Below are 20,860 nucleotides of genomic sequence, written 5' to 3'. Positions count from 1 at the left end.
AGAAACTGAATGGGCTGTGGTTCTAATAGAGAAAGTTCCATTAAGTCTCAGTTTCCATGTGTCATTGAAATTCATTCTCCAGGCCCATTTCCCTGGTCTAGGTGAAAAACAGTTAGAACCAATGGATCATTGATGCCACAAAAAATTCATTCATCCATATTACAATTTGAGATTTTAATGTAGAGTTTTGGAAGCACCATCCCTCCTACATTAAGGTAGTTGATTAAATGGGCACTAGCTATGTCAATAAGGGACGCGGGTGGCGCTGTGGGTAAAACCTCAGCGCCTAGGACTTGCCGATCGCATGGTCGGCGGTTCGAATCCCCACGGCGGGGTGAGCTCCCGTCGTTCGGTCCCAGCTCCTGCCCACCTAGCAGTTCGAAAGCACCCTTAAGTGCAAGTAAATAAATAGGTACCGATTTATAGCGGGAAGGTAAATGGCGTTTCCGTGTGCTGCTCTGGTGCCGGTTCGCCAGAGCAGCTTCGTCACGCCAGCCACGTGACCCGGAAGTGTCTGCGGACAGCGCTGGCTCCCGGCCTCTAGAGTGAGATGAGCGCACAACCCTAGAGTCTGTCAAGACTGGCCCGTATGGGCAGGGGTACCTTTACCTTTTAACTATGTCAATGGTATGCTTACTGGCAAGTGTCTTCTCATATAAGTACGTATACTTTTCATATTTTATTTTGCATGTAAAACAATCACTTCCAAGCCGGTTGAGTAACTTTTTCATTTGTTCAAAACATAATAGCTTTTTGTAGCACCCGTAAGGAATTTCTAAGAAGTTGAATGTTGGTTGGCCTACATATAAGAAGTTATGAGAAATTTGGGCTCAAACAGTAATTTAGCAAAAATGCAGTAATTATGACTGGCATGATCAGGAACACCATGTGGGTATCCAACTTCTTCAGAGCAGGGCCTATATTCTATTCTCCTTTTGCACTGTTAGCTGTCTCTGCAACAGCCAAACTTAGAACTTCACTAGTGTATAGCTTATGGCCTAAAACAGTTCACTAATGGATGTGGAGCTGCGATTGAGTCACCTCTTCATCCCTTCAGTTGTAGCAGAGAAAATACAAACACGGGCTGGTCATGTCTGTGTCATTAGATGTTTGGGAAGGTTTCTGACCTAGATCTCTTCTGTAGGGAGAAAGTTATAAAATAAATTGGGTTAACTACTGGGATAGGACTTGAAAGTTCCTGTCTGAGTTCTTTAAACATTACCTCCTCTGACAGGGTGGAGTCTCCACCATCTGCCTGTCTACTTTGAATACCTTGACCACCTTTCATTTTGTCACTAGCCTTCTTACTTGTTTTCCCTCATTTCTTTTATTTTTTCCACAGTAGAAGGCTTTATCATTAAAATATAGGTATGTGAATGCTAGGTAAAAGATGTATAATTCCCATCTTTTAGGTGCTTGGCCTGTGATGTATATGCAGTACATAATAACTTCTTAAAAAAATTATCAAGAAACAGCAACATCATTGTCATCTACTATCTCACTCTGCAAGAGGCTTATAATTCCCATGGTTTTGTCTGGCCTTAAGACTGTTTCTGTAGACATATTGAATGCTAGTGGCTTTGAGATGTGTACATATATAATAATTTGAATGTGTTCATTTATCCTTTTGCATATCACTGTGACACCTGGACAACATTGCTCTAGTCTCATGGAACAAAAAGGCTCCATATCATGTTCTTTGGATTCACCCATAAGCTCAAGTTTCTATCCTTAGCTCGTTCAGGAAATATCAACTTCTGTTGTATTCTCTGTAGATACACGGCAGATTATTGTCTTCCTAGCTTTGGTGTGTGTTTGCATTGCCTAATTCTGCTGTTCAGAATACACTGACAGTACCTCCCTGCCTCTAGCTACCATCCCACCATTAAGGATTCACAGGCCTGATGCCAGTAGGCAGGGTTTGTTGAGTCGATTTTTAGCTGCTGCTTCAGCCTCTTTTTGGCCTGTATTGTAGATTAAGCCTGTGTTCTCACTGACCCACAAATGAAAAGAGTTGAACTGGCATTTGCCTTATAGATATTTTGATAATGAGGGGGAGGAGAGGAAGACTATATTGGGAGGGATGCCTCACCCTTCCCTGCTAATCTAATATATGCCCCTTAGATACCCTTAGTGGGCTCTGAGCATTCTGTCAATTGGTTTACTCCATATGTCATTTTTTAGAGGTAGCCTTGCATTTCCCTTCCCTGCTCTTTGCTCCTGCTGCCTAAATCCATCTGTTTATCACAGACTGCTCTGATTGGAGAAAGAAGGACAGATGCTGCCCTAAATCTATGGGATTAAACTCCCAGCAGCAAAGCAGATTAGGGTATTACACAGGCGTCTTCAAGGGGGAAGCCCGCTGGGTCCTGAGCCCAGGCTTTTCTGTGGAAAGGATTCTTCAGTATAGTACTTTTGTCAGTGGGTACCATCTTAACATTTTCCAACCTCCAAGATTGTGCCTGTGTGTTTGCTTGTGGATTAGTCATATGAATGAGTACCTTGTCCTGGAAGAATTGACCTGCATTGTCCCTCTAAGGAATGGAATTATATGACATAGGTCTGGCTTCTGTCCTAAGACACAGTTGCATGTGAGATATGTATAGTGTTTCTGGCATATTAACTTGTGGTGTTACTAATATTTCCAGAGTTGTAATTAACACCTATTCTGAGCAGCACATAGATACTGTGGCCAGCTGAAATACCTGGCTACACAGATGCAAAGGTAACCCCCCCCCCATTCCCATCACTGAATATGGCCACACACCCTGCATTGAACAAGCCCAGAGAGGCACAAGTTATGATCACACTGTTGCTCTCAATTTTCCTGATGTCTCCCAGTACCACATACTGATTCAAGGTGGATATTCTCTTCCTTAACTCCCCCCCCCCACCACCACATTCACAGAACCTTCATCTTACTATAGGACATGCAGGAGGCCAAGTGAACACAGTGGTGGGTTCACAGTTATTTGGGAAATTAGTGTGGCTATCCAGGGTGGCTAATGGGGTGTGAAGTAACAAGTTGCTAAATGTTGATGGTGCATGGTAATGTGCCATTATTTGGCACATTGGATTTAGAAAAAAAAATCCTCTGCCCTTCCATTGTAGTCTAATGTTCAGGGCAGGTTACAGCAGCTTAAAAATATCTGCAAAACATAAAAAATATTAAGGATCGCAATAAGGACCAGCAAATTCTTGGACTAGATGAACCTCGGGTTCCTTCTAACTCTATAATTCTAATCTGATACAGGTGGATAGTGACCTGCATCAGATTATGAGTCCACTTCAGAATTCACAGCCTTGCAGATCACTTTACAAGGTAGTCCAAGGGCTGAAGCACTTCCTCTTAAAGCAATTTCTGTTGTTTAGCATTTTAAAAATGGGTAATCCAGCTGCCCACAGCCTGGAGTGACTAGAATGCAATACGCCTTGCTGCCATGCACTTTGAATGCAATATAGCAAGTCCCCCTAGGAGTGATGGGATGAGGTTCTGTCATTGTCAGGGGAGATTATGTAGACAAACTGTGATTAGCTCTAGTGCTTGAATTAAGTTTGACTAAATTGGCTTATATTTGCAAAGGGGAAAAGGCTGATTTAAATATTTTTTTTGTATTGATTTCCTCTTCATATATTTCCTACACAATGGTGCATATTTGACGATTAAATCATGTTAATTTACAACTAAATGGAATTTATACAGTTTATTTCTTAAAACAAAGGATTGCATCTTGCACTTGTCAAAAAAGTAACAAAAAAAGGGGGGGGGGAATACCCATGACATCAAAGTATGTCCAGATAATTAGTGGGCAGAGTAGAGCTGGTTATTTTCATTCAAGTGAAAATGAAAAGCTAATGTTTGGTGGATGCGTGTAAATAATGAAATTTGAGAAATTGTCAAATTGATTCTTAGTTTATATAGGAAAGTGTCACTTAACTCAATGTATCGGGTAGAGGCATTGCTATAGTTAAGAGACTAACTGTAGAGCTAATATCCATTTCTTCAGATTAATATCCTAAACTTTCCTGAAAAGAAACTTGGCATTTATCTTTTTAAATAAAATAAAATCTTGATTTAAATGTTTATAATTTTTAAATTGGTTTTTATTTACGCTTCTCAGTCAGGACTGAGCATACACTGCAGCTACTAGATGTGATGAGGAGTGGAATGAAGTGTCCTTCTAGGAGAATACATTGCTGGCTGGCACGCTGAACATGAACGCTCCAAACTGCAATATTTTGTTGCACATCCCACTTATTTCTATGTAGTGCTCAAACAAGTAATGTAATGAAAGGAGCAGCCCTAGCTACTTGGTGGGTGGCATGTGCAGCATTATGCAGCAGTTACCATTCTGTATGAAAAGGCCAGTTGCTGATGAAGAGGGCATAGGCACACCCATATCCCACATGGTGTTGCAGGTGTGCCAAGGTTTTCTTTCTGCCAGTCTTAGTTGTCAGGAGCAATTGTTCTCTTCCCACTGGTGACCAGGCAACTCCTGGATTACAGCACTGGGTAAATACCAAATTAAAAACAGCTTTTAAGAGTGATGACCTCAAGTTTGTGCATTAAGTTGCATTTTGCACAGCAACATAGCTTTAATATACATCAGGGGTGGCCAACTCCAAAGAGACTGTGATCTACTCACAGAGTTAAAAACTGGCAGTGATCTACCCACTTTTGGGGGGTTCAGGTTGAAGTTGATAAGCTTTTTTTAGGGAGGAGGAAACCCCCGTTTTTTAGGGGTTCAGGTCAAAGTTGTTGAGATTTTTTTTAGGAAGGAGTAAGGCCCATTTTTCAGGGGTTCAGGTCAGAGTTGTTAAGCTTTTCTGAGGCAGGAGGAAAGCCTTGTTTTGTGGGGTGTGAAGGGCTAAAATGTTGATCATTTTTTAGGGGAGCCAAAGTTGTTGAGCTTCTTTGGGGGGAGCCAATGATCTACCAGTGATCTACCGGTAGATCATGATCTGCCTGTTGGATGTGCCTGATATACATGGTCTCTTGAAAATAAATGCATCTTATTTTCATGCACAGTCTGCTTAGTGGGAAATAAGTCCTCGAGAAAAATACTTGATGATTTAACTAGAGATGGTATGACAGCATATGCCATAACTTGAAGAGTAAAATAGCAAACTCACTGAATCTTCACTGCACCAAGAAAGTGTTTAGGGTGGGTCAGATTGGGTATTGAATGCTGAACAAGCAGAGTTCTGTTAGTGCAATGGAACTACAATTTCCTTTCAGCCCCATATATGCCCCCAATTCAAAAATACAATATTTTAAGGGTGTTCTGTGGGCTGGAGAGGACAAGAGAGGAAGATGTTTTGTATTCCGAACAGAGCTTCAGTGTTGGATACAGCCAATTGGCTGGTACAGAAGCATAATTAAAGTACATTTGACCAGCATCTTAATGTTTTTTTGGAGTAATCCCTAATACAATTGGGTGAGGTTGTGCTGCTAAAAGAAGCATTGTGGTAGGTATATCTTACACACCTTACTTTTCAGGTTATGTCCTATGATTGAGACAAGACGAGGTGAGGGAGTTGCCTGGCTTTCATTCTAAAGATGTCTCAGGTTAGAGCAAATGTAAACCCAGTGTGTCTAGTATATAGTAGGACAGTTGCCAGGACTGACATGCCATATCAACACCTTTCCCGCCCACCCCATGGGAAGCCATGCAATAGAACCAGCGCAGACTGTTCTGTGCAATCCCTGTGGTGAACTGCAATATCTTATTCAGAGTAGCGGTAGCCTCTAAATCTCATCAATTTACCTTTGCAAACCAAAAATAATAATAAAAAGGTGTGGCAGTTTTTAAAATGGCTATTTACAATTCTAATATCACCTATAATTACATTCTTGCATAATAAAAGAATTAAAGACTCCAATAAAACCTTAGATTTCTAAATTATTCTTGTACCACTATGTGGACTTAGGGATAAGGCTGTTATGTACAGAACCAGTTGCAGTTATCTGCCTGCCTATGTAATTTTTTTAGCCTGCTATACATATTTCTCTCATCCAGGCCCTAATCTAAGCCTTATCAGTTTTATGGTGTTTATTGCAAACCACTTCAAAAACCTTGTTGCCCAAAGCAGTATAAATAATGTTTGTTTGGGGGTTTTTAAGTTGAAAGCTTTAAAAGTTTCAGAGCTTATTTTGACATCAAATTTACAAAACCACATCCTTTTCTTTCACTGGCAGCACCTATCTCCAGGCTCTTGATTTGTATTTACTAACATAGATTAGAATCCTAATTCGTTCATAACCATGTGTTTAGAAGGATGAAAAAGTGCAGTCTTTCACAAATGTGTAAATGAAAATAATATGTTATGGGGCAACTGATCTGAAATGAATTGACTCATTTGTCTTAAGATACAAATGGAGGTGTAATTCCTTTCCCTATTGGGCTGGGAACATTATTGGGTGGTATCCAGTGTTTGCCAAGTAAACCCACTGAAATCAGTAGACCAAAGCAATTTAAGTTCATTGATCTCAGTGCATCTACTTTTGATCATCCTTGATCAAACTTTATAGTTTAGTTACATTTACATTCAGATAACTTAAGGCTACTCCTAGCTTTTTTGTTTAAAAATAAATATGAGCTTGCTCTGATACTCTTCTGGCTGTGCTCCATTAAAGTTTTGACTCTAGTGGGCAAATATTTTAGGTTTATCTAACTTAGTTCTAAGCAGACTTTTGTTGCGCCTTCCCTCCTTAACCTGTAGCCTTACTGTAGGTTTTATGTGGGATGTTCTTCTGCATATGGATCTTCTAGTCAAACAAGTTAAACTTGTTTTTCTTTCTTGCTGTGTTCTGTTCGTTGACAAATTTGGTTACAGCTGATTATAGTGTGTCCAAAATGCCAAACCTCATAGTGCTTATACGCATACTCAAGTAGTGTCTGGGAATGCAAATGTTACTAATGGTACTTTCTTATTTATGTAGACATTTTCAGCAGTATTAACTTAACGCTCCATGCTGTGTACATTGAATAGAGAGCAATAACCATTTAAAACTGGTAACTGCTATATATATGTACCAATGATGAAAGTTGCTATTTCACAAAAATGTGTTTTATTGTACTTTTCCTAAGTGTTGAAAGTACTTTATGCACATTATCTCCATAATCCTTGCAATAGCTCTGCAAGGTGGTTAATAATGGTATCATATTGCATACTGGTAAATGAAGCTCAGAATATTGACTTGCTTTAAAACCATCTAATGAATTCATAGCTGAGGTAAAATTGGAACCTGGGCCATTCCAACTTGCACTTTACTATACTAACTGCTTTCTTAAACTTCCCAGCACTTTGAGTGCACAAATTGAGCTCACATAAATGTTAGAGGTACACATTGGCATCTATAGGAACACTGGTAGCATTATATCATTAAGAATTTCAGCTATGTATGTTAATGGGTTCTTCATCACTGGAGTGAGTAGAAACTAAAAATATTTACAGTACTTAGGCCTCAGCAGAGCTGACATTTGCTATAAACGGGAAAATGCCACTTAAATACAACTATTAAAAGCACAGAAGACCAGTACTACACAGAGTTGGGTGATCTCAATGCTACACGATCATGATGGCAGTGGTACATAAGCAGTGGTTCACCTTGAAGAACTTTACACATTTTGGAGTTATCCAAATATTACAGCCAATCAGGTTTGTGCTGGAAAATGTTGTTCAGTGAATAATTTTGAAGAACTTTATCCACATCTTTGGGAACCAAAGTGGGTGGTGTGGGGCCATGTGTTGAAATGCATATTTATATTGTTTTGTTAATTCTTAAGTGATTTGACAGAGTGATGCTTCCACACTGCTAATGGGTTCCTATGCATATTTGGATTAACGCTGGCCATTTGCCATGAAGTGAGCGGAGTATAGGCTTTGTAGGATCCCAAACTACCTACATACTCCTTTAGAGGGGGTGTGATCCTATCCAGAACAGGCAACTGTTCTATCTTTGGGACATGGGACCTCTTCCAAGAATTCCAAGAATTCAAACTCAACCCTCACCCAGTCCATCACCACATTCAGGTACTGGTCCAGGGCTTGCACAACTACTACTGATTCAGATGTTATAAAGAAATAGAACTGTGTGCCCTCAGCTTACAGATGACACTTTACTCCAAAACTCCTGATGAGTTTTCTCTTTCATTTGCTGGTTATCCAGGTTTATTTAGGTGGAATGACCTCAGTGCTTTTACTTAAGGTTGAATAAATTTATAGTTAATCTTAAAATGTTACTAGATCTGTTTTAACTTACTTTTTCTTTGTGTAGGTGCCCAGGGCTGAGCTTGCATATCTCCCCAATCATCCCCATTTACAATGCTGTGGTCTTCCTCTTTGTGCTGGCCAACTTTAGTATGGCCACCTTCATGGATCCAGGCATATTTCCTCGAGGTGAGAACTGAAAATTGCCTGTGAAGCAATTTCCAAGGCACTGATTGATCTAAAAATGTTTTGATTAGGGATGGCTACTTCCACTCTCCAGATCCAGAGCATAAATTATTGTAATCTGGATAGGTAGGAATCTTCCAGCTCAACAGTGTTTATAGTGTGAATTATGCTGGATTCATTATTGGAAGCTATTGCTATATTTGGGAGGAGGGAGGTTCTACAAATTTTGGCTGGTCTTGATAGCTAGCCAAATGTGTTCTTTCCACCAAACCTGGTCTAAGGTGGTGGTGGGGGAGAGTATTGATTGTGGTGTCACACTACAAGTATTTGAAGGCCCTAGCTGTGGGGACAAACCTTGTTCTTCTGCCTAGCATCAAGCTGAGTGGGAGTTTATCCATGTCCTGGGATCACTCAGAAGACCCAGGCATCTCACTGCTTTCAGAGCTTCTCCATGACTTATTACAGGACAGCATAGTATGTAGCAGCTCACTGGTAACCGTAGGTGGCAAGGCTCATTCTATGCAGGCAGCTGAGTGAGCTAGTAGAGGAGAGATGGATTTTTCCACTCCTGGTCTGTTTTATGTACTGGCTGAGGAGGAAGGGAAGCCAATCCTTTAGCTCTGCCGAGCCTATGGGAGCATTCTTGACAAAACAGGTTTTTACAAGCCTGAAAAGAATCTGGTGTCCTGGGTTTCCATAGCAGACACCAATTAGGGGACTTCCTCTCCTCCTCTGACCAGCATGGAAATGCAGAATACTAGACTCCTAGACTTTTTTAAAAAAACAGCAACCCTTCAAGCTGTTGTGGGCATATTTACAAAATGGATCAAGGGCCAGCATAATCCATCCCCTTTTCTCTAAACTTGTGAGAGGGGATAGGGTGTCTCACCAGAAGCACAAAAACAAAAAGTCAGTGCCAGGGTGAATGGGTTTGTGAAACTGGGGGCAAGGAAATGTTGGACATGCTGTGTACTTCATTGGATTTTATAATTTTTTCTTGCTGCTTCAGCTGAAGAAGATGAGGACAAGGAGGATGATTTCCGAGCTCCATTATACAAGACTGTGGAGATAAAGGGTATTCAAGTGCGCATGAAATGGTGTGCAACGTGTCGCTTCTACCGGCCCCCACGCTGCTCTCATTGCAGTGTCTGCGACAACTGTGTGGAGGTGAGAGACTGGGAAGAGAAGGGCTGTGTTGGAGCGACTGGCATTGCTTGTTGGATTGTTGATAATGAACTTGGAACATTCTGTAATCTTTGAGATTCAGTTCAGGAACTGTTTGGGCTGCAAGATTCAGTTTTGTGTGTTATAGATTGGGATAGACACCTCAGACTTGCATGCTTTCCTTTTTTACCAGTGCCCCAGGGTCCACACTCCGGCACTTGATACAAAATGGTGGTTTGAGAGGGAGGGGGCAGAATCAATTGCATAATTGTGGATAAGGTAATCCATAGCAAATACGTTCATCTAGTATTCGTGTTTGTTTATTTTATATTTATTTTTCACCTTCCATAATGAAATTCAAGGTGATGTGTGTACAGGTGTTTTCAACACATATTGAAAGGCAGGAGAGGTGATGAGGCACCATTCAACTATAATTCACAATCTGCTGGTTGACCACAGCCATTCTACTTACCCTTGTTATAGGAGTTGCATCTTCTGTTGTGGAAATGAAAATATGGGTGGGATTCAGGTTTCCTGGAGTTTCAAGGGGTTCTACAGGTGTAGTATTGTTTTACAGAGGTGATGTCCTTCTTACTCTGTTCTTTATCCTTCCACTGATAGGAATTTGACCATCACTGTCCCTGGGTAAACAACTGTATTGGGCGGCGCAATTATCGCTATTTCTTCCTGTTCCTGCTCTCACTTACAGCACATATCATGGGTGTATTTGGTTTTGGATTGCTGTTTGTCCTGTGTCAAGTTGAAGAGCTCTCTGGGATCCGTATGGCTGTCACGTATCCTCTTTTTCTAGAGTGCAAAGAATTCCTTAATCAAATTCTGGTGAACAGTTGGGCTGTTCACCTGAGATACTGCCAACTGATGGGTGGTGGGAGGGAAAGGAATCCCAAAAACAAAGTTGTATGCTGGTCCTTCATGAATTGCTTCCTTGACTTTGTTGACAGTATGGCTGTGATGTGTGTGGCTGGCTTGTTTTTCATACCTGTTGTAGGCCTTACAGGATTTCATGTGGTCTTGGTAGCCAGAGGTCGTACTACAAATGAGCAGGTAGATATTATTTTACGGTTAGTTTTTGACTTCACTACATGGTATCTCTATTTTCCTGATATATCTTTTCTCCTTGCAGGTTACAGGCAAATTCCGGGGTGGAGTAAACCCATTCACCAATGGCTGTTGTAACAACGTCAGTCGTGTTCTCTGCAGCTCCCCAGCCCCCAGGTAAATTCTGCCTCACCTAAGAAATTTGTAGAGGCCCTATTCTTTCTTGGAGAGAGAAGAGCTAGATTGTCTTGATTGCTAATGGAGACAAGCAGAGAAGCAGAGGAAGATTTTCTGGGATCAGTCATATGAATGGTTCCAACAGTGAGGTGGTGGGATGTGGGAAGTCATTGCTCACAGCCAGATCACACCTTGAAGTACAGTTGTCTAACACAGCAGCTATAAGCTTCTTCCTCTTGTAGATTGAAGTAAAGAAAGGGGTTGCTGGCAACTATCTAAAGATGTGGCAGAAAGATTAATTAATTTTTATAGTGGCTGTTTTTCCTGGGATCTGTATGTCAAGGTGCGTCTATACCACTGAGTATAATCAGTCTTTGGGAGTGGGTTGTGAGCTTACTTGAACTATCCACAGAACAAAAATATGTGGTATTCCTGCTTGAGGTTATATGCAAGGCTCATTAACAATAGATCATTCTGTTATGTTTCCTTGATATCTCCAATTCCAACAGCTCTAGTGTTCCTCACACATATGTATGTAACGTTAGAGAGAACAGAACTCTGTATGACTTTATATCACTACATGTCTATACTCATGTAAATCATAATCCAGTAACTCTTTGCTGCGCATTTATTAGTGTTTCTTGTATAAACTATTTCAGCATGCTCTGTGTTTTGCACTCATCACAGCTGCCTGTAAGTGTGAACAGACTACAGGTGTGAAAAAGCTGTTTACTTTTATTACATCAATGAATGTAACTTGTGAAGAAGGAATGCATTACTTACTCCATGATTTGACACTTTTTGTAATTATTCATCTGTTTTGTTCTGGTGACTGTTATCTCTTGGCCTCTAATTTTCTCCAGTTTTCCTAGATAGAAGGTGTATCTTGTTCCCCAATGCCTTATATCCTTGAAGGATGGCTGTGTTCAGTTTTTAATCCTAGGTTCCTATCCAGAGAAACAAAGGGATAAAAAATGCACCTTGGCTTGTTTCTGTTCTCAGCTAGTGAGACCTGTTATACATCAGTTTGTTAAGTATTTTGTTAAAAATAATAATTGTTTTGACAGCACACTTACATCAGGGAAATGTACATTCTCTCAGATATTGTCACATCACTGCTTGACTTTCTTCCTTCACTCTGGCAATATGGCCTGTAATGTAACAGAAACTCAAAGGGTGTAAAGACACTACTTTGAGTGCATTCTGTACAGCAGGGAAGTGCATAAGGGAATGTACAGTGAAGCCACAGGTGATACCAGGACTCGATTTTAGAGAATGAGAGAACTGTGAGCTGCAGTATTGCCTTTGCAGTTCTTTGGATACAAATAACTTCATGCCTCCAACATTCCTCAGACTTTCTTGCCAGAGCATGTAAACATCATCATTGGTTCACATGTTTGCAGGAGGCACTGTCTCATCTTTGCTGACTTCCCATGATTCACTAGGTATCTTGGACGGCCAAAGGCAGAGCAGACTGTTACAGTGAAGCCACCATTCCTGCGACCAGAAATATCAGATGGACAGATAGCTGTAAAGATAATGGACAATGGTATCCAGGCTGAGCTAAAGAGAACAAAGGTAAGGAGGAGATGAAGGTGCTACCGAGGCACTGGCTTTCTCCAGACCTTGATGGTGCCACTGCATTCGTGAGTAGGAACCAAATGAGCCTCTTGGACATCCTTCCCCCATGTTATCACAACTTGTATTTAGTTTTCCCTGACAAGTGAAGGTCTGTTTTCCTCCCATGTGACTATTGCTGCATGAGAGTTGTCCCCTTTTATATCCTATATAATTTTTACTTGCCCTTTCCCTTCTCATCCAGCAACTGAGACATGCACAGTCTACAACTACACTTGCAGAAATGCTAGATGGCTGCAGGTCCTTCTAATAACACTTTCAACCTTTTAGAGCTGGGGACAATGCTCAGGACTTTGGGTCCTGTCTCATTCTTCTGCACTTTGTCTCTGCAGTCCAAAGGAAGCCTTGAGGTGACGGAGAGCCAGTCTGCTGATGCTGAGCCACCGCCACCACCCAAGCCAGACCTCAGCCGCTACACAGGTCTGAGGACGCATTTAACCCTGGCCACCAATGAGGGTAAGAGGAGCATTCCAGAGAGATAAGGGATCCAATCAGCTGTGCACTTCTACAGTGATCTGCCATCAGAGAAGTAGTCTCTGACTGCAGTGCCAAGTAGTGAAGCTGGTCAGTACTGTACTGTTTACAAAAGCCAGTGGCAGCTCTGTGCTGGTATTCACAGCACTGCTGACCATACAGCCACCTGCTTGCCTCAGTGCTCAGGCAGGTTATTAGAGCAAGTGCTGAGTTGGTAGCTAGGTTATGACCTTTTAGATGTTATGATCATGTAAATCTCCAGCTTTAGCTCTTGTCCACATGTGAAGGCTGCTGTCAGGATTTGGGGATTTATTGACTGTTCCTCCCTCTGTTGACTGTTCCACACTCAGGTGGAAACAGGGGTTACTTGGAAGGACAGGTCGGTGCTTTGTTTTGCTGTCATAGAGCTTATATAGAACAATAACAGAAGGCTAGAGTTATTTCCCAGTTCATGTAGTTGTGAAACATCCTGCTTTTGCTGTTGCTGTAGTGTTTCCAGAGGGTGTAGCACCTTGAAAGAAAATGTGATCATGGAGAAATGCTTGGAGCTTTCTTTTCTAGTCAGTGCTACTGTTTCCCATCTAGCAGTGCTCAAAATTGAACACCCCAAGGGTCAGGACTACCAAGGTGTGCATGTACAGATTGGAAGCTTCTTGTGTGATGTCTTTATTGAGGAAATGTTCCTCTTGCTCCATTTCACCTCCACTCCTGCAATACACCCCTTACCTCCTGACTGATTCCTTGACCTCCATGGTGTGTCCACCTGCCTGAGGCTCTTAACTGGTTCTCACGGATCAGTCACTTGTGATATGTGGAATTTCTGCAAAAGCATTCAAACCAGGATTGCTGGGAACTCCCCAGGAAAAGCTGTAAGTAATTATATTCTATTGCTTGTAAGTATGTGTGTGATTCCCATTTATCTCCACAGACAGCAGTTTGCTAAGCAAGGACAGCCCTCCAACTCCAACAATGTACAAGTACCGACCTGGCTATAGCAGCAGCAGTACTTCAGCTGCATTGCCTCACTCCACCAGCGCCAAGGTAATGAAGAACTAAGGGGGTTAAACATGAAGAGTGGGGTTTTCAGGAGACCATGCAGGGTGTGGAGTTGGAAAGGGAATTCTCTTTGAGACTGTGCAGTGGTTTAGTGCCTTAATTTGACAATTTCTCTCTAAGAAATTTCTCTAGTGTATTGTACAGCTGCTATTATGCCATAAATGGAGAATTCTAGCATGGTACAATGTTGGGAATCGTGGGGCTGAGAGGGGTCTTTCATTGGCCAGAATAACCATTTCACCAATTTCAGTTCTCTGTCTCTTCCCATGAACTCCAGTTCCTATTTCCATGCTCCTTACTGCTGTCCAATAGTGTGTGAGTCTCATTACCATTTTCCTATTTCTTGATTGCACTGTTTTGTGGTCAGACCTTATCTGCCCAAATTGGTGTACATCTAATAAGCAGTTTCCTGAGGAGCAGCTGATTTAGTCTTGTCACAGAAAAAACAACAAAAAGTATTGTGGTAAGGGCTGAGAGTCTTACAGTGCAATAGTGTGTTTGTTTTTTTCAAAAGCAGGTCCTGTTTGCTAAGTGTTTATATGATTGTAACCTAATTGCAGCATAAGTATTCATAGACTAGAGTTCACTTCATCAAATATATGAAGCATTGTCTTCAGTTAGCAGACAGAGACAAGTGGTACATACAGCAAAATATTAGTGCCCCCCCCCAGGGCTGCCCTTGTTCTGAGTTCAAATCTCGCTAAAAAAAAAAAAATACGGAGAAGGAAATTTGGTAGCAGTGCATGTGAGGAAGGGCAAGACATTTTGAGCAGTTGAAGCTAATCCTGGCCAGACAGCACTGGATCCAATTAATTTCTGGGCCCAATTCAAAATACTGATTTTGAACTATAAGGCCTTAAATGGTTCAGGACCACAATACCTCAAAGACTGCCTCTCCCCATATGAACCAACTGGCACCCTGTGCTCATCCATCTGAAGCCCTCATTTGTGTGCTATTTCCATGAAGGGTCCAGAGGCGATAGCGCGAGAACAGGCCTTTTCTGCAGTGGCTCGCCATTGTGGAATGCTCTCCCCAGGGAGGCTCGTCTGGCACCTTTGTTACATATCCTTAGGGACCAGACAGAAGCATTCCTCCCCTCCCAGGCCTTTGGCCAATTAAACTATGGTCTTTTAAAGTGTGTGGGGCGGGGTTATTGTTGTTATTATCTGTTACTATGTTCGAAAGCAAGCCAGTGCGAGTAAATAAATAGGTACCGCTGTGGCGGGAAGGTAAAAGGCATTTCCATGCACTCTGGTTTCCATCATGGTGTTCCGTTGTGCCAGAAGCGGGCTGCATGATCTGGAAAGCTGTCTATTGGACAGACACCAGCTCCCTCGGCCTGAAAGCAAGATGAGTTCCATACCCCATAGTTGCCTTTGGCTGGACTTAATCGTCCAGGGATCCTTTACCTTACTATGTTAGGTATTTTTGTGTTTCTATATTGTAAACTGCCCTGTGGTTACCCAGATGAAGGGCGGCATAGAAATTTAAATAAATACATAAGTTCTCAAGCATAAACTAGTTAGAATCATTATGAGTGCCCAACTTGTGGTTCATTTTAGTCCAAGAGTAGCTAATCTTGTTTAGGCCAAGGGCTGTATTGACCCATTAGCAACTCTTCGGACCACATTTCAAAGTGGGTGTGGCCAATTTGTAAAAGTAGTTGTGGTGAGAATTGTAGTTCTCGAGACTGCCTTCCAAAAGGATTTCCTTTCAGTTATTGTATGATATTCTAAATACTTTTTATTATTCCTTTTTTTTTTTTAATGGACAAATCTTTGAACGGGGGCTCAAAAACTTTATGGTATAATGGCAGCACGGAGGAGGGAACAAGAGTGATCAGTCAAAAAAAATTTTTTGTCAGGTTTTGAGGGTAGTCTTGAGGGAGCACAAAAATCATTTTGTGGGTTAGATATAAGCCACAGGTTATCCACCCTGATTTAGGCCCTTCTTGTAAATGTGGAAGCTAAGATCCTTTCAGGCTCTGTAAGCATTGCCTTTTCTTTTATTGCATGTATTCCTTCCTACCTAGGGAGTCCCATTAGTATGTAGAAACCATTACCTTATCTTGGGTTGGCTCTATTTCACTTCCAAATTACTGGCACTCAGCCACTTCAGCTTGATGTTAGATGCAATGGTGAATAAGTGTAAATGCTCCCCTATTAAACTCTTAATTCATCTTCCATGGCTGGCTAGAATTTGATCAGTGAAGTAATGATTTATTAAATAAGACACACACCTCCCCCCCAAAAAATGAATTTCTTTTTACATTTGTAAATACCCTTAGTGGAGCTCTGAGTGAAGTAAATGAGGTTCTTCTACTTTATATAAGGAATGGTCTGTATACCTCAGTGGTAGAATATATGCTTGGAAGCAGAAGATCCCAGGTTCAATCCTTATGTATAAAGCAATCCTGTGAAATAGGTTAGATGAAGAAATGCGACTGAGCCAATGGCACACAGTGAAATTTACAGCTTTGGGGAGGATTTAAACCAAGGTCCAAGTCTAACAGTCTGTTACACCACATTGACTCTTAATAAGTAATAACTTGATTATCTAGCTTACATAATTGTGTTTACAATGTTTTTTGAAAAAATGAGGTTTCTGCATCAAGAAATGTGGGAACTTCATTTACATTAAGCAGAGGTCCTTGCTTATGGGAGCTTTGAGAAAGCAAACTCTGCACCCAATAGTTATGAATTAATATCCACAGCCCAGGAGGCTTGCTAATGACTATTACATATGTTCCTCTTCCCTCCTTCTCTCCTGCTGCAGCTAAGCCGAGGAGACAGCTTGAAGGAGGCAACCTCCATTGCTGAGGGCAGTCGAAACCCCAGCTACCGTTCTGAGCCAAGTCTGGAGCCAGAGAGTTTTCGGTCTCCTACTTTTGGCAAAAGTTTCCATTTTGATCCGCTATCCAGTGGCTCCCGTTCGTCCAGCCTCAAGTCTGCCCAAGGCATGGGCTTTGAATTGGGCCATCTTCAGTCGATCCGCTCCGAGGGCACCACATCCACATCTTACAAGAGCTTGGTGAACCAGACACGCAATGGGAGCTTGTCCTACGACAGTCTTCTCACACCCTCTGACAGCCCTGACTTTGAGTCAGTGCAGGCAGGCCCAGAGCCAGAGGCCCCCATGGGCTACACATCTCCTTTCCTCTCGGCACGTATTGCCCAGCAACGGGAGGCTGACCTGCACAGTCGTTTCCCAAGTTCTGGCTCACCCAAGCACCAGCCACCCCGTGACCCTTCACCTGTCCGTTATGACAATCTTTCACGCCACATTGTGGCCTCCATGCAGGAGCGGGAGAAGCTGCTACAGCAGTCACCCACGCCACCACCCCTGGCCAAAGAGGAGGATACAGCACTGGGGGACTCAGGCATCCAGTCCACCCCAGGCTCCAGTAATGCTCCACGTACCAGCTCCTCCTCGGACGATTCAAAACGCTCACCTCTGGGCAAGAACCCACTCACCCGCCCAGTGCCACCTCGCTTTGGCAAGCCAGAACCACCACATGCACTCAGAGTGCGCTCTCTGGGCTCACCAGACCAGCCTGCAGCCCCACACTTGGGCAAATCTGTGTCTTACAGCAGCCAAAAACAGTCCTCGCAGGCCATTGTCCCAGAGACTGAGGAGGTGGCCTTGCAGCCTTTACTGGCACCAAAGTAAGTACAAGTGACACCTGCCTCGCGCTTTAAGTGTTCCTTGACTTGGTGGAGGATGAGCCGCATTCAACCCTGTCCTGTCTCTGATCTGACCAGAGACCCCAAGATAATTTTTGTTCCTTTCAGCATCATTTGGAGGGAGTAGCTGGGGGAGATCTACAAATAATGCCTGCACTCGTCTGCCTTTTCCTTCCTTCCTTCCTCCCTCCCTCCTTTCCTTCCTTCCCTCCAGTGTGTGAACCAGCCCATTTCCTCCACTATACAATGCAGTGCATATCTCCAGAGTGCCACATTCCTTTTTGTGAAGTGTGTGTGGCTTTGAACACCCCTACTTTCCTTGGGTGTGTGTGATGGCCATTGGCTTTCCTAGAAGATACCTGGATCTGTGTGAAAGCTGCTTGGTTTCTACCTCATATATAAAACTTTTATATATGAGTCTGCCTTTCAACCTTACCCAAGTGTGGTCCTTTTCCCTGTCTTGTTGGCATGCATGAAAGAGACACTTGGGTCCACCAGGGAAAGGACAGATTGTAAGAAATCACCTGCTCCTCTCATGATGGTGGAAGCATGAGCCCTTCTGTCAGTTTCCTGAAAAGCTTTCTTCCCACTGCACCTCCTTTTTTTTTCCCTTCTAGAGAGTGTTGTATTGGGTACATGTAGCATCGTTTCTTAGTACAGTGGTGCCTCGCAAGGCGAAATTAATCCGTTCCGCGAGTGTCTTCGTCTAGCGGTTTTTTCGTCTTGTGAAGCAACCCTATTAGCAGATTAGCGCTATTAGCGGTTTAGCGGCTATTAAAGGCTTAGCGGCTTAGCTGCTAAAAGGCTATTAGCGGCTTAGTGGCTTAGAAAAAGGGGGGGGGGAGCGAAAAAAAATCTCAAGACTCGCAAGACATTTTCGTCTTGCGAAGCAAGCCCATAGGGAAATTCGTCCTGCGAAGCAACTCAAAAACGGAAAACCCTTTCGTCTAGCGGGTTTTCCATCTTGTGAGGCATTCGTCTTGCGGGGCACCACTGTAATTCTCTGTGTGTAGTATCTTATCCTCTTCTAGATTAGTGTGTTTACCTGGGTGGTAAAAGTATTTAGAATAAGTTCTCTGTAGATACAAAAAGTGCGCTGTTCCTTAAGCAGTGTAAGATGTATCCCAAGCTTTCCTTTCCTTACCGAGTGTGAGGCATCCTCCATTTCCATTGCCATTGAATGAGTGGTCACTTCCTGACATCCTTGTATCCTTCCTTTTCCCCAGAGACGAGATGCAGATGAGACCCTCCTACAGCAAGTCCAATGGACAGCCCAAAAGCCTGAGCTCAACCTCGCCCACCCCTGGTCAGCCACCTCTCAGCAGCCCCACTCGTGGAGGAGTCAAGAAGGTCTCTGGAGTGGGTGGGACTACGTATGAGATCTCTGTATGAGGAGGTGATATCCCCACTGTTGACTCCTCCCTGGCTGATTCCAAAATGCTCTATCCCTGATGAGCAGGAGATTGGGACTTGCTCACCAAATGGTTGCCCCATCAGATGCATGGACCTTTTTTTTACAAATACAGTTTTGTGGGGGGGTGGGGGGGAGAGCTGAAGGGACAGCTACCTTTTTAAACTAAAGTATCTGGGATTGGGAGAGTCCCTAAACACTACAGCAGGATTCTAGCCTTGCTCATCTCCACAGCCTGCACTCTTCCTCTCAACCAACAAAGAGACTGCAATTTGTAGCGCACACTGCCCAGAGAGAAGGGGAGGGAGTTGCTCTCAGCACCCTCTGTGAGAGAAGGTACAGGCTGCAGGCTGCCCCACTACCAACAGGACAGTCAGTTGTGGACCTTGTGCAATCGCTCGCCTAGTGCGGTAGGAGTGGATCATTTTTAATTTTTTTTTTATTGTTAACGGATGCTATTTTTTCCTGTTCTGAGTTACTGGGTGTGTGTATATATAAATATCTATAAATATATAAATATAAATATTAAAATATATATATATATCCATATGGAGCGTGGGGTGGCCCTGTCAGACCCCATTAGCTGGGCCTGAGGAAGCCATGTGTGGAGCATTTTAATTTTTGAGGAGTCCAAAGGGCTGTATCAGATTAATCATTTTGTTTACTTTTGAATGGGTCAGGCAAAATACAAAAACTGCTGTTAAATCACTATCCTTGGACAAGTATGGCTGAGGAAATGCTAATATGTTACCTAATTGGTACCACTGACCTGGTCATCCCAGTGCCTGTGGCCAGGCTTGAGTTTGGCTTGTTCTGCCCCACTCTGGATTCCAGGAAATGAAGGGAATAGACAAAGGCTTCCTAATCCCTGCTCTATCCTTCTGGAAGATTTTCCCCATGAATAAATCCTTCTTTTCTGGGGGGCTTGGGGGGTTTAAGAAGACTATGGGAGTGTTTGGCTTCCCATGTTTTCAGCTCCAGACAGGCTTTGACTTCTCAGTAAAATGACTCCCAGTGAAAGGATGCCATACCCTACAAACCAGGCCAATCAGCATGCACAGGTGCCAGTTGCATACTATTAGGATACAGGAACGTGCTTTGGGTGCTGAGCAGGAGGAGGGTGGCAGTGGCATTGGAGCTGTGTCGCCTATGTGGATATATTACTTGTATTTAGTAAATCCCTCCCCCAGGTGGTTTCCCCTGCTTTTTTACATTGCTTTTATGATTTGTTCCATATTGATTTATTGTGGTATCATGGTTCTTTATTCACAAACTGGGCAAGAGAAAGAAGAGGGAAAACAAACAAACCAAAAAGCAATATTTTTCCATATGCCAAAAATCTTTTAACCCCTAAAAGCCCATGAGTAAAAATCAGAGCAACCCAGGAATCCAACAATCTCCAGTCGCTACTGACTCTTTCTCTATGGCAATATCTTTACTGTGGCCTGCAATGGGCCACACTTTTATTTTTATTATGACTAGCCATTTTAAAATGAGGAATAAAAAATTATATAATGAGCCACTCCCTCCATGCTTGTGTAGTTTTGTTTTGTTTTGTTAACCTGGGGAGGAGAGAAGTCCTGGTGGTTGTCCTTCAGTATTGCTTGCCGTGCCACCCAAAATGGTTCCGTAGGAAGGACATTACTAGCTTCTGATCCTTGGTAATTCAAACTGCAGGCATTGGGCTGATTCCCAGAGCTGGTGCAAAAGGTTTCCCAAGAAGGTAAGTGAGGAATGCTCATTCAGTCGTCTACATTCCAAACCTCGTTACAGAGGAGGCTTACAATGGAGGACTGG

General features: G+C 42.7%; 1 protein-coding gene across 1 annotated transcript in view; it reads left to right on the top strand.

The window, feature by feature from the left end:
- Positions 1-20,581, top strand: part of ZDHHC5 (zDHHC palmitoyltransferase 5) — a 41,765-nt gene extending 21,184 nt beyond the window's left edge. Inside the window, exons 3-12 of the mRNA XM_080994341.1 lie at positions 8,282-8,403; positions 9,410-9,567; positions 10,186-10,358; positions 10,527-10,629; positions 10,709-10,800; positions 12,246-12,378; positions 12,771-12,894; positions 13,841-13,953; positions 16,745-17,634; positions 18,879-20,581. Of these exons, the coding sequence (XP_080850467.1) occupies positions 8,282-8,403; positions 9,410-9,567; positions 10,186-10,358; positions 10,527-10,629; positions 10,709-10,800; positions 12,246-12,378; positions 12,771-12,894; positions 13,841-13,953; positions 16,745-17,634; positions 18,879-19,044 (2,074 nt within the window). The 3' untranslated portion in view covers positions 19,045-20,581. The remainder of the gene's footprint in view (positions 1-8,281; positions 8,404-9,409; positions 9,568-10,185; positions 10,359-10,526; positions 10,630-10,708; positions 10,801-12,245; positions 12,379-12,770; positions 12,895-13,840; positions 13,954-16,744; positions 17,635-18,878) is intronic.
- The last annotated feature ends 279 nt before the right edge of the window (positions 20,582-20,860 follow it).

This window comes from Podarcis pityusensis, assembly GCF_964106645.2.
Source record: "Podarcis pityusensis genome assembly, chromosome: 1".
Classification (NCBI taxonomy): Eukaryota; Metazoa; Chordata; class Lepidosauria; order Squamata; family Lacertidae; genus Podarcis; species Podarcis pityusensis.
The sequence above is the reverse complement of the archived record's forward strand: the minus strand, read 5'-3'. Positions and strand labels throughout refer to the sequence as shown.